Source organism: Chiloscyllium plagiosum, unplaced genomic scaffold (genome assembly GCF_037043375.1).
Source record: "Chiloscyllium plagiosum isolate Xiang-an unplaced genomic scaffold, Cpla_swu_hap1 HiC_scaffold_4, whole genome shotgun sequence".
NCBI lineage: Eukaryota > Metazoa > Chordata > Chondrichthyes > Orectolobiformes > Hemiscylliidae > Chiloscyllium > Chiloscyllium plagiosum.
The window spans coordinates 39,057,014-39,070,960 of record NW_028270142.1 but is presented as its reverse complement, the minus strand read 5'-3'; the positions used below and the strand labels follow the sequence as shown (position 1 = coordinate 39,070,960).

Sequence of the window (13,947 nt, the reverse complement as noted above, 5' to 3'; positions counted from 1 at the left end):
GTAAAATTTTGATGGATATGGAAGGCTCGTTTAGGGCCTTGGATAGAGGTGAGGGAGGAGGTGTGGGCACAGGTTTTACAGTTCCTGCGGTGGCAGGGGAAAGTGCCAGGATGTGAGGGTGGGTCGTAGGGGGGCGTGGACCTGACCAGGTAGTCACGGAGGGAACGGTCTTTGCGGAAGGCGGAAAGGGGTGGGGAGGGAAATATATCCCTGGTGGTGGGGTCTTTTTGGAGGTGGCGGAAATGTCGGCGGATGATTTGGTTTATGCGGAGGTTTGTAGGGTGGAAGGTGAGCACCAGGGGCGTTCTGGCCTTGTTACGGTTGGAGGGGTGGGGTCTGAGGGCGTAGGTGCGGGATGTGGACGAGATGCGTTGGAGTGCACCTTTAACCACGTGGGAAGGGAAATTGCGGTCTCTAAAGAAGGAGGCCATCTGGTGTGTTCTATGGTGGAACTGGTCCTCCTGGGAGCAGATACGGCGGAGGCGGAGGAATTGGGAATACGGAATGGCATTTTTGCAAGAGATAGGGTGGGAAGAGGTGTAATCCAGGTAGCTGTGGGAGTCGGTGGGTTTGTAAAAAATGTCGATGCTGCCTGAATTGCTGTGCTCTGGCCTCATTCTATGTTCGTTGTTCCAGGATTGGTCAATTAATTATAATCTGTAACATCAACTGACCAACCTCACCTCCCCTCACAAAACCAGACACTCTCATATACTCCCAGTCCCCAGCAACTCACTTCCCACCAACACCACAAATTCTCCCAACATCCACAGCCCATGCACTAGCATGCAAAGCCCCAACCACAACCCCTCAGCCACCATTCTCTCCACACTCCCACCACCAAACAACTACTACTACTACCACCATCACCACTCCATCAATCCACAACTATCTAACCACAAACCCGCCAACCTCAACACCCCACTAATCCCACCCACCAATCACTCCACATTCTGTCATCCCGATGCACTCCGTAACTTCCTCCCCCAACGTCAGTATGCCATACCACACCCAACTAGTCACGACCAACCCCCTATAACACCACCCCACATTTGGTACCAAATCTTACTCCCATCACCAACACACCAACATTCTCACTCCCATCACCACTACAACCCCCTCAACCCATATCCCCTATCACAACCCCTGAAACCCTGCTTCTTCAGACAAGTCCCTGAAACCTAACCTCATTCCCCGGCAAATGCACTCTCAGTTATACTGCGCATAATAGTCTCCCTTCTAGTCATCAAAAATATAGGCACTAAATAGTGCAATTATCAAATGTAAGCATGAAAAATAACCTTTCATTCCAATCCTCCCCCATATTCATGACCAGTTTTAATAACTATTCTACCTACTGCTCTTCATTGTTGGCAAGTTAACTTATTCCATTTCTCAGTATTGCTTTTATCTACTCTTTTTTTTAAACTTACGAGACAAATTTGCCAACTTCTACTTGCAATATTGGATCCTGCAGTTGAAGCTCTAGGATTAATTCTTCTGGATGAAGTGCTGCTCCAGGTTTAGCAGGCTGTGGAGAATAGATACGCAGAATTCCCTTATAACTGCCAACAATAATTTTGTCTGGAAACAGCAAAAAAGAATAAATTTAATGACATTGTTTGTTTGAATAGATCATGAAGTATAAACACATCTGCAAATAATTCTACAATCACAAGACATATTAATTTGCAAAATCAATTTATTTTTGACCTAGGATTTACAAGGTACAATTTATCCAAGATGAGGCAATGTAAAATCACAAGCATCCTGTAGATTGAAATAATGATGTGAAATATTGCAAAGGTTTCAGATACTGTTTAGCATACAGGTTTAACCCAATCTTGATGTACAGTTCCCTTAATTAGCATTATTTACGGCATTAAGATAAAGTGATTGTTTCATTTTGTTTGATCTAGATAGGTGAATTCAGAATTCAAAAGCGATGGCGCTTATCTGGATGCTTCATTCACCTATCCTTTCTCTAGGACACTAGGAGCATCATAGCACAATATATATTTTCCTTGAATTGCCTAGATTAAATGTGATCTGATTGTAAATTCAATGTGCTATGATAGCACAATATATATTTTCCTTGAATTGCCTAGATTAAATGTGATCTGATTGTAAATTCAATGTGCTATGATACAGCACCTACAGTTTGCTCCACTCATCACAAACAATTTGGGAAAGAGAGGGTTGGAACATGACAGTGGCAATTACTGGATGCAATGACAACTTAAAGGCCTTTGTAAAAAAACATTGATGATGAATTCTATAATTGATAAATATCAAAATTAAGGAATGCATTTTTTGGGCTGCCTAACTAAATTATTTAATTAAGCTGGGGGAGGAAATATTGTTGGTCTCAATCATACTTACCATTTCCACTGTTGTCAATATCAGCCACACACAAGCATCCTTGATCAAATTCTTCCTGCTCTCCTACAATTGTGGACCACCAGTCTCGAGCTTTAAATAAAGACATCTTCCTTCAACCTGAAACTACCAAAATAATGAAATGCTCAGACTACTGATACACAATGCTGTCTTCACAACAGTCTCAAGAAGATACTAGAATTTAAATATTAGCACTCGAGGTAAAGACCCTCTCCTAGTTTGCTCATCCTGTATTAATATTGATTCGGAGATGCCGGTGTTGGACTGGGGTGTACAAAGTTAAAAATCACACAACACCAGGTTATCGTCCAACAGGTTTAATTGGAAGCACACTAGCTTTCGGAGCGACGCTCCTTCATCAGGTGATTGTGGAGGGCTCGATCGTAACACAGAATTTATAGCAAAAATTTGCAGTGTGATGTAACTGAAATTATACATTGAAGAATTGATTGTCTGTTAAGCCTTTCATCTGTTAGAATACAGCTAACCCGAGAATGCAACTTTTAAAAAAGGGTTTTGTGATTTACACATGAAAGAAGTGAAACTATCAAAGTATTCTAACAGATGAAAGGCTTAACAGACAATCAATTCTTCAATGTATAATTTCAGTTACATCACACTGCAAATTTTTGCTATAAATTCTGTGTTACGATCGAGCCCTCCACAATCACCTGATGAAGGAGCGTCGCTCCGAAAGCTAGTGTGCTTCCAATTAAACCTGTTGGACTATAACCTGATGTTGTGTGATTTTTAACTTTGTATTAATATTCAGCATCCTCAGGTGAAAGAGTAAAACACCCTACATTCTATCTCAAAAATCAAAAAACAAATAAAACTAGACATACCACCAAGCATTGACCTAGACAACAGAAATGACAAGGACTTACCTTCCCACTCAATGCTGCAAAGCCTTCCTCATTAACATTTGGAGACATATGCCAAAATTGGAAGAGCTGTCCAAAGAGACTTTTGCAACAACATAACATTGATTTTAAGATCTGATGATGACAATGTCCCAAATAGACTCTTCCATCACCGGATATGCCATACTCCAGGTATACTGTTAGGACAGAATGCCCGGGAGTCCTCAACACCTACTCCAGACCCCAAGAAGTCTCATAGCATCAAGTTAAACATGGGCAAAGATACTTCTTGCTGATTACCATCTACTGTCTCCCATTACCTGCTGAACCACACAACTCTTGAAGAGGCACAAAGAGTAAAACGGGCACAAATATACTTTGGGTGTTGGATTTTAATGTCCATTAACACAAGTGACTTGGAACACTACTATTCACCAAATTAGTCCTTAGGACATTTCTGCCAAACCGGGTCTGCAGAAGTTGACAAGGGGATCAAGAAGGAACAATCTATCTGGCCTAGACATTACCAATTTACCTGTCACAAATACTTGACATTATTGCTTGGAGATCTGGTCAAGTAAAACTCCCACCTTCACAGATGACACACTTCATTCTTCTGTTCTGTGTTCAATGGGACATGCAGGGTCTACAAAGCCTTCCTACTCTAATTTACCAAGGGGAAAATTAATATGAAGGAACAAAACAAAATTGATAATGTAGTGCCGACTCAAATTAGCTTTGTGTGTCTTTTCCACTCAAGCCAGAATGAATATGTTGGAGGCTTTTTTTTCCAAATTCATTTATTGGAGACTTTTTTTATTGCATTGTATTCATAATTGGCTGCACAAGTTGGTGAGCTGCTGCAATCCTTGGGATGTAGGGGTAACCACAATGCTGTTAGGAACGAAGTTTTAGAATTTGACTCAATTACAGTGAAGGAATGAAGCTATACTTGCAGGTCAGGGTGATGTGGCTTGGAGGAGAATTGCAAATGGTGGTCTCATGTACCTGCTGTCCTTCTCCAGCTAGATGGTTAAGGTTGCAGTTTGGAAGGTGCATTTACAAGAGCCTTAGTGAGTTACTGCAATACATTTTACAGATGGTACACACTGCTGGCACTGTTTCGGTGGTGGAAGGAATAAATGTCGAAGGTGGTGGTTTGCATGCCAATCAAGAAGGCTGATTTATCCTTGATGGTGTCAAACCTCTTGGATATTGTTGAAGTTGTACTCATTCAGGAAAGTGAGAAGTATTGTTTTGTGGATGGTAAACAGGTAGTGCATTACTTGCCATAAAATTTCAAGCATCTGGCGTGCTCACAGGATTTATATAGCTAGATAATAACCTCAGGAAGCTGATTGTAGGGGACTCAGTGATATCAACACTATTAAACATCAGTGGGCAATTGTTGGATTCACTCCTATTGGAGATAGTCATTGCTTGGCATGATTGTTACTTGACACTCATCAGCCCAAGCCTAGGTGCTGTCTTAAGTTTTGTTGCCTCTGGACACAGAGTGCTTCAAGTTTCTCAGGAGTGGTGAATATTGTTGGACATTATAAATCGTCATCTAACACTTCCACTTCTGACTCCATGATGGAGGGGAGGTAATTGATTAAGCTGCCAAACCTAGTTGGACCTTGGACATTACCCTTTGCATGATGCTCGAGGGCTGATTGGAATTAATCAACCTCTGTTGTTTTCCTCTTCAGCCTGTGCCTTGTTCCTCCAATAATTCCTTCCATGTATTTTTAGTTTATCGTTTCTCCACATTAGATTCCATACAGTGTGGAAACAGGTCCTTCAGCCCAACAAGTCCACACTGACCCTCCGAAGAGTAACCCACCAAGAACCATTCCTCTCTGACTAAAGGGCAATTTAGACCTGCACATCTTTGGGAGGAAACCAGAGCACACGGAGGAAACCCACGCAGACACAGGGAGAATGTGCAAACTCCACACAGACAGTCACCTGAGGCTGGAATCGAACCTAGAACCCTGGTGCTGTGAGACAGCAGTGCTAACCACTGAGCCACCATGCCACTCCAAAATTAAAAATCACACACCAGGTTATACTCCAACAGGTTTAATTGGAAGCACACTAGCTTTCGGAGCGATGCTCCTTTATCAGGTGATTGTGGAGTGCTCGATCATAACACAGAATTTATAGCAAAAATTTGCAGTGTGATGTACCTGAAATTATACATTGAAAAATTGGTTGTCTGTTAAGCCTTTCATCTGTTAAAATACAGTGACAGTTTCACTTCTTTCATGTGCAAATCACAAAACCCTTTTTTTAAGTTGCATTCTCGGGTTAGCTGTTAACAATGGTGATAGCTAGACAATATGTTGAAGAAGGTGTTAGCCCCCTGTGTTCTCTGTCTATGACCTGATGTTTAGGTTGATTCTAATCTAAAAAGTGAGATAACAGAGTTTTACATAAATTGAGCGAGCTCAAAAACTGCATGAATTTATGTAAAACTCTGTTATCTCACTTTTTAGATTAGAATCAATCTAAACATCAGGTCATAGACAGAGAACACAGGGGGCTAACACCTTCAACATATTGTCTAGCTATCACCATTGTTAACAGCTAATCCGAGAATGCAACTTTAAAAAAAAGGGTTTTGTGATTTACACATGAGAGAAGTGAAACTATCACTGTATTCTAAAAGATGAAAGGCTTAACAGACAAATGTATAATTTCAGTTACATCACACTGCAAATTTTTGCTATAAATTCTGTTATGATCGAGCCCTCCACAATCACCTGATGAAGGAGCATCGCTCCGAAAGCCAGTGTGCTTCCAATTAAACCTGTTGGACAATAACCTGGTGTTATGTGATTTTTAACTTTGTACACCCCAGTCTAACACCAGCATCTCCAAATCATGGCTCCAAACTTAGCAAGGGTTTAACTCATTTTGCCACGTTTACAAGATGTTACAGATTGTGACATAGATATTTATTTCCCTCAAAAAACAAACATCCAAATCACTGCGTGGGTTTGAAGATATAACCTAAGTAATGCTGCATGCGACAACAAATACACAGCAGCTGAGCTTATCCCTTCGGATAACGGGGACTGACGTACAGCCTAAATCAGCTTTGCAGTCTCAGCCTGAAGATGAAGCAGCAGAGGCTCTCCTCGGATTGTTTCGAATTAATGTGGAATGCTTCCCCGGCAGATGACAGTCGAGGATGAATGCTCATGAAACTTATTTCACAGCCTCATTTCATTCAGCCGATGTTAAGAATATATCAGTAATTTGAAACTCTTCTATTATTCAGAAACGAAGGGCCCAAGAGTGAGAAGAACTCAATAACCTGCACCGAGGTTCGACTCTGCAAATTCACACACACTGAGCAAGCATGACATTCACTGGCCTCGCAGCCTCCTGCCATGGGCATCGGGGAGGTGGGTATAGGTCTGATTGGAGTTAGAGAAGCAGGATGGGGTCTGGTTGGGATGGGAAATGGAATCGGTTTGGGGACGGCATGTTCCCAGTGTAGAGATGTCCTGATCCAGAGGGAGAGGAATTGGGATTCGGTCCAGTGGGGAATCTGATTCTGAGTCTAGGGATTGGTGGCGATCGTGACGGCCAGGAGACTGGGCTTGCTAGGTCAGCCTGGTCCAAGGTGAGAGGTTTCCGTTCCGGAAGGAAGGAAACGGAGAGTGCAGGGGTCGCTCAGGCCCGAGGATCAGTCACTTACCCGCTGCCCGCTCCGCCGTTGTCATAGCGCCGCCGCGAGAGACGCTCTGATGGCGGCGCAAGAACGGAAGTTCCTGGCGCCTTGGCAGCAAGGTCTGATGGGAAATGTAGTTCTTTGTTGCCGAGTTTCTGCAAAACTTCCTTAAGACATGATTTGGAGTTGCCGGTGTTGCTCTGGGGTGTACAAAGTTAAAAATCACACAACACCAGGATTTAGTCCAACAGGTTTAATTGGAAGCACTAGCTCCGAAAGTTCTGATGAAGTCATCTAGATAGGAAACGTTAAGTTGCTCTCTCTCTCCATGGAGACCAGTTATGATCTCAAGCATTTGTTGTTTACAGTTAAGACACCGTCCATTCTCTTCCATGCAGGGACCTCAGTGTCAACTTTTCACGCAGAGGGTGGTGCATGTACGGAATGAGTTGCCAGAGGAAGTGGTAGAGGCTGGTACAATTACAGCATTTAAAAGGCATCTGGATGGGTATATGAATAGGAAGGGATTGGACGGATATGGGCCAAGAGTGGCAACTGGGACTTGACTAATTTATGATATCTGGTCAGCATGGACGAGTTGGATTGAAGGGTATGTTTCCAATCTTTATATTTCAGACCTATACCCACCTCCCCGATGCCCATTGCAGGAGGCTGCGAGGCCAGTGAATGTCATGCTTGCTCAGTGTGTGTGAATTTGCAGAGACAGAATTTGTAGTCATAGAGATATCATATGCTAAAATGGTTATAGTGTGTGTGGGAGGTTAGAAATGTAGTTTCTGCAGGTGGGGGAGGGGAAGGGGAACATTATACAAACGATCGCGGACTTCTTGTAGCATGTCGCATACTTAAGGCTAAGACTTTAATGAATATAGAGGGTCTTTTAAAGAAAATAGTTTTAAGCTAGGAAATAACTATGAAGGGTTGTAGCTGACCATAAAAAGAAGCAGCAGGGGCATTTCACAATAAAGCTTATGGTATGATAAGAGAAACTGGATAAAAGAACAAGCTGTAGCAAACAAGAAACAAAGAATGCAGACATACAATGACGGCAGGATGGCCAGGTAAGAAAATAACTAGAGAAAAAAACAAGTGAGGTAATCAGCTTATGATAGGATGGGAAAAGGGAGGCATGATTCCACAACTTGTAAACTGAATAAGAATGCTAACATGCTCTGTTTTTGCATGCATTTCTACTTGATTGCAGAAGCGTCCGGTACTTGCAAAGCTGTAATAAATTTTTCTTGTTTCCAAGGCTTTGTCTCAGGCTGATTTGTGACGTCTGTTTCCCACAATTGGGGGCTCGTCTGGGATCCAAACCGCCGACCGCCCGACACTCTTGGGACGACGGGGGAGGTGCACCTCTCCAATTTCGGTCATCTCCGACTCTGTTGCTTGTCGTTCGCGGTTTGGGCGAGTACGATCTGGACTGGGAGACCCTAAAAACAAGGTGGGCAGACGCGGCAGGTTCAGTCGGGCAACTCTTGTGCACAAGACCCAGGTAGGGAAAGGTCTTAAAGGATATATCCGAGCGACCGGAGGCAGCGGTATTTGCTGCAGGAATTGCCGCGGGATGGGGCGCACCAACACAACCAGATAACTCTGTGCACAGACCAAGGTAAGAAAAGAGACTTTTAAGTATTGCCTTGGTGGTCGGGACGTATGAAAGTACGGGGAATTTTGCGATATATAAAATAAAGCATATGTCAATGGAAAACAGCCCATGTCAGAAGGGCTAGTAGCTGAAGGGCTACTGAGGGTGCACTTCATAACTAGCTTATGGCCAGACGTCCAGAAGAATATTCAAAAGCTAGAGGAGTCGTTGCGGGAAGCTCAAAGTGTCTGTGAGATACGATGTCTGTGTGTGTGTGAGAGAGAGAGGGAGAGAGAGAAAAGAGCTGTACAGCTAGTAGAAAGTTTAACCCTTTGTGATTCAGTTTGAATGCACATTTGTTTGTTGGTGATTGAGTGTTTGTGCTTTGTTCCCTGGAGCTTGAGATCCGGGACTGTTTTGAATCTGATTTCTACTATGGAAATTTTAACATGATTTCTTTTAAGGTTAAGGATTTTACAGATTATGAAATAAAATGTTAACTCCTGTTCTTTTTACAGGTCATGACTGCCTTACTATCAGTTTCTAACTAATCTCTTTTATCCTTACATGAAAGTAATTTATGGAGAACAGTTGAAGTCTCAAAAAAACCATATAATTGGTCAGATTAATCGGACAAGTAAGGTGTCCAGTCAGGACCCTGAAGGGGGTGTGGAAGAAGGTGACACCAGACCTCGTTAAGATTAATTAAATTATCAACAATGGGAGGCACGGGGAGTTGCCTGTGTAACGATCGATCTGTAAATAACGTTAAAGGGGATATATCCTGCCCGACAGTTCTTTAGGGAGAATGTTGGGTAATTGGGAACACAACTCCCCGACGCGGGAGAAAGATAAGGCCACAATGATAAACTATTGTTGTTTTGTCTGGACTAGAGAAAGTATTAAGGCGGTTGGTATTTTTTGGCCCAAATATGGGTCTGATGAGGATTGGCTGTGTCAAGATCTTAATATATATGTCAATCGAAAAGAACCGTACAGTCAAAAAGAGTCCGATTATGCGGCTTGTTGGATAGGGAGCGCAGGAGTAAAATTATGTCCCATGAATACGGAGGAATCAGGGAAAGAACAGAAAAAGAATGAACAAGGGAAGCCACAGTGGGATCCCTTAACGTGTTTGCTGCCCCTGTATACTACTCCCCAGAACGTGCCTTCAGCTCCCGAAGTAGAACCGAGTCCAGACACAGAAAAGGGAACGGACTCTGAACTAAAAGATGCAGAACCTAGGGGGCTCAGAATCACTCGAGCCACCACACGTAAAGGAGGGGCAGAGATAATGGAAAATGTAAAATTATGTCCCTTACGAGAGGTTCCGATTGGGGAACGTACAATCGGATATGTAAACGCTCCCTTAACTAGAAGTAAAGTTAGGGTCTTTAAAAAGAAAATGAAAAGTTTAATGGAGGATCCGGTTGGACTAGCCGAACAATTAGATCAATTCCTAGGGCCTAATTTATATATCTGGGGAGAACTGATTGCAATTTTAGGAACGTTGGTTTCAGGGGAAGAACGAGGTATGATTAGGAGAGCGGCTTTATAGGAATGGGAAAAGAAGCACTCAGTTGGGGAAGAAGGGGCCCCAGCAGAACAGAAATTTCCAAATGTTGACCCTCTTTGGGAAAATAATAATAGAGAAGATAGGGAGTCAATGCGGAATCGACGAGAAATGGTAATATTAGGAATTAAAGAGGCGGCACCTAGATCACAAAACTTTGTTAAGGCCTTTGAAGTACAACAAGTGAAGGATGAAACCCCTTCTGCATTTCTTAAAAGGCTCAAGGATGCCACAAGGAAGTATTCGGGAATGGATCCCAATAATCCGATAGCACAGGGACTCTTACAGGTCCAGTTTGTAACTAAATCATGGTCAGACATACAAAAGAAATTTCAGAAATTAGACGGATAGAGTGAAAGACAGATGGAAGAACTGTTAAGTGAGGCACAGAAGTGTATGTGAAAAGTGAAGACGAGAAGCAGAAAGAGAAAGCCAAAATGATGGTGGCGGCAGTAGAAGAAATAACAAAAAGGAGAATGGGATCAAGGGATAACAGGAAGGGTAGGGGAGGACACGAAAGACAAGTGTCAGATACCCGGGAAAGGAGGCAACAGGCAGGGTGTTACCATTGCGGGAAAGTGGGGCATTTTAAACGGGAATGCCCAGAATTAGCACGAGAAAGGGAAGCCGTTTCCCTAATGACCGTTTCCCTAATGATGAAGATTAGGGGAGTCAGGGGTTTCTTCCTCCTGAGACCCACCAGGAACCCTTGGTAAATTTAAAGGTGGGACCTGAAGGGGAGGAGGCAGTATTTTTGGTGGACATGGGAGCGGCACAATCATCCCTAAGTTTTAGACCTACCGGTGTTAAATTGACTAACAAGAATCTCAGGGTTTCCGGAGTAAAAGGCAAGGAATTCTTGGTGCCTATTTTTGGGCCAACCCTAATTAGAGGAAATGATGAGGAAGTGACAGGACAATTACCAACTGTAGAGTTCAATGATAAGTTTTTAAAGAACTATATTGTGGTGCTCGGCTCTTCTTTGTCTGTCCTTAGGAAGAAGGGTCTGTTGACCCAGACACCTCCACTTGAGTTCGCCGTACATCGAATACAACCAGGTGACTGGGTCCTGATCAAAACCTGGAAAGATACCAAACTGCACCCAAGCTGGGAGGGACTGTTCCTAACCCTCCTGACTATTGAAACAGCCATCCGAACTGCTGCACTTGTGTTAAGGGCCCCGTGGACGCTCCTTCCCCTCCGGCAGAGTGGCAAGCTCATCCTACAGACAACCCTCTGAAAGTCAAGCTGAGCAAAAAGAATGGACTGAGATAAGAGACTATTAAGTATTGGTTAAAAAAAAACTGTATCCCAAAATAATTGTAAGTGTTGCATGGACTCACTCCTCCCTGGTATTTAAAGGGTTAGGGAATAGACAGATAGGGTTGTGAGCTGAAATGAATGGTCAGCTTTATGTTGTCACGATAATATTGGCGATAGCTGCCAAGGGGGGGGGTGGGAAAAATCAATTTACCACTTTATGTCAGAATTATGCTAAACTAAAGGGGCATACCAACTGTTGGGTATGTGCTGAGATCCCACACCATGGGGAATCCGGAATTCCTCTCACAGTAATACCACTTACCAAAGAAGAAGTGTACGATGTACAACAATTTGACTTGGGCTCAAATGATACAACTTGGAGATTTGAAAGGGGTAATTATAACTTTGCGGGATGGTTCCTCGACCAGCCCCTAAAACCCCGGGCACTATCGATGGCCTTGGCGTTTCCCCACCAAAAGCAGTAAATACCACTTGTATTTACTGCATCCTTCCGATTAGGAAAATCACCAGCCAAGCTACTCCCATAACCTTTCCCCAAGTATTGAATGGGACATATTGGGTGTGTGGTTTAAAGGCCTACCCATTTATCCCCAGCAAGAAGTATGTTTGGAGTGGTGGATGTCACGGGAATGGGTGCTGGGACCATCCAGTTCAGACACTACCTCAAAGCCAGAAAGGCTGGAGTGGCTGCTGCTACCTCGCCCATATAATTCCCCACTTGAGGCTGTTAAAGAGAGCCCCAAAAATACCTCGGAATAAACAGGGAGGAAGGCGAGTAACCCGGAAAGTAATCGAAGGAGATTGTATCCTCTGGACTTTGATACCTATGTATGGGACCGCTCGAGCAGGAGTAGAAATACAAAAGTTGGCAGCTTCCCTGGAAGAGTTGGCCAACAATACTGCTGATATGTTGGCCGAAACCCAATCCCAAGTAGCAGCCATAACGACCGAAATGATTGCCACGAGGCTAACGACCCTTCAGAACAGGATGGCTCTGGATTATATTCTAGAAGAGAAGGGTGGTACCTGTGCACTAATTGGAGAGGAATGTTGTACGTACATACCTGAGGTCTCCTCTAACATTACTGATATCTCCAAACATGGGCGAGACAAAATCGCCAAGGGAGGCCGGTAATCGGTACTGGAACGAAAAAGGATGGGAATGGGGGAATTGGGGATTGACTGGTTGGGTAAGGTGGTTAGTCAATCTAGCTATCTATGGATTATTGATATTAGTGGGTCTGGTGGTAGGGTTTAATGTCCTACAATGGATAATGAGCCAACTGATGACATCCCTTGGGAAAGGAACCCAAATAAATCATCAGATGCTTTTACAATCAGCAGGTGACATGCAACAAAGAGAAAGTCAAAGAATACTTCTAGAGTTCAAGGGACGAACAACACAAATGTAAAATGTAAGATTGTGAACCTCATCGCCAAAAGGCGTAAGAGGGCAGAACATAAGAAAATGGATTAAAGGAGACTGAATAAGTGCAGAAACAACAGTTAGAGAAAAAGAAAAAGGGGGAATTGTGGGAGGTTAGAAATGTAGGTTCTGCAGGAGGGGTAAGGGGAACATTATACAAATGGTCGCGGGATTCTTGTAGTATGTAGCATACTTAAGGCTAAGACTTTAATGAATATAGAGGGTCTTTTAAAGAAAATAGTTTTAAGCTAGGAAATAACTATGAAGGGTTGCAGCTGACCACAAAAAGAAGCAGCAGGGGCATTTCACAATAAAGCTTATAGTATGATAAGAGAAACTGGATAAAAGAACAAGCTGTAACAAACAAGGAACAAAGAATGCAGACATACAAGGAAGGCAGGATGGCCAGATAAGAAAACAACTGGAGAAAAAAACCAAGTGAGGTAATCGGCCTATGATAGGATGGGAAAAGGGAGGCGTGATTCCGCAACTTGTAAACTGAATAAGAATGCTAACATGCTCTGTTTTCGCGCGCATTTCTGCTTGATTGCAGAAGCGTCCGGTACTTGCAAGGCTGTAATAAATTGTTCTAGTTTCCAAGGCTTTGTCTCAGGCTTAAAGTATGGCCCAGGACAGAAAGGTGCACTTGGTGCTAAACACCAGAATAGTCCAACTGCACTGCAAGATTTTCATTTTTTTTAAAAATCCTGTCAAAAAAACCACAAGCTTCCATAAGGTCAAGAGCAGCACATCCTATTGGCAGGCTTGCATCAATTTTCAGGACAGTTCTTTCAGTTGAAAATCAGTTTCAGAGCTAAATAGATGATAGAGATTTTTACAATTTAGTGCCACAATATTAAATACTGTTACACCTCTCTTAACTCTCTTTTAAACTTAAGCTAGCATAGATATAGCAGTCTTCATTTTCATTATGCTCTAAAGTAGACATAATGCTGATGACATGCTGTTGAGGGTGTGGTGCTGCACCTGAATTGCATGGGCTACGGTGAGAAATGTGGCAGATTTGCACACGGTCCAGCAAAAGACTGTCTTAATGCCTGGAACAACTCGCTGAATCTTTTAACTAAACTTGAGGCTTTGAAG

The 13,947-nt window shown here is 43.0% G+C and overlaps 1 protein-coding gene and 1 pseudogene across 11 annotated transcripts in view; one reads left to right on the top strand and one right to left on the bottom strand.

The window, feature by feature from the left end:
* The window catches only part of bbs9 (Bardet-Biedl syndrome 9), a 533,593-nt gene extending 526,497 nt beyond the window's left edge, over positions 1 to 7,096 (bottom strand). For 9 of the 10 annotated variants that reach the window (XM_043688767.2, XM_043688773.2, XM_043688770.2 and 6 more), the window contains exons 1-3: positions 6,976 to 7,096; positions 2,383 to 2,505; positions 1,434 to 1,584 (exon numbers count right to left, since the gene is read on the bottom strand). In XM_043688767.2, coding sequence (XP_043544702.2) covers positions 1,434 to 1,584; positions 2,383 to 2,488 — 257 coding nt within the window. In that variant the 5' untranslated portion in view covers positions 2,489 to 2,505; positions 6,976 to 7,096. Of the gene's footprint in view, positions 1 to 1,433; positions 1,585 to 2,382; positions 2,506 to 6,588; positions 6,607 to 6,975 lie in introns of those variants that run through there. The other variant, XM_087986177.1, reaches the window with a different exon arrangement.
* Positions 7,097 to 7,143: 47 nt separating this feature from the next.
* On the top strand, positions 7,144 to 13,445 carry LOC122549270 (syncytin-A-like; annotated as a pseudogene). Its single transcript, XR_015756940.1, has 3 exons — positions 7,144 to 7,558; positions 8,222 to 8,584; positions 11,130 to 13,445. The product of XR_015756940.1 is annotated as a syncytin-A-like (transcript).
* The last annotated feature ends 502 nt before the right edge of the window (positions 13,446 to 13,947 follow it).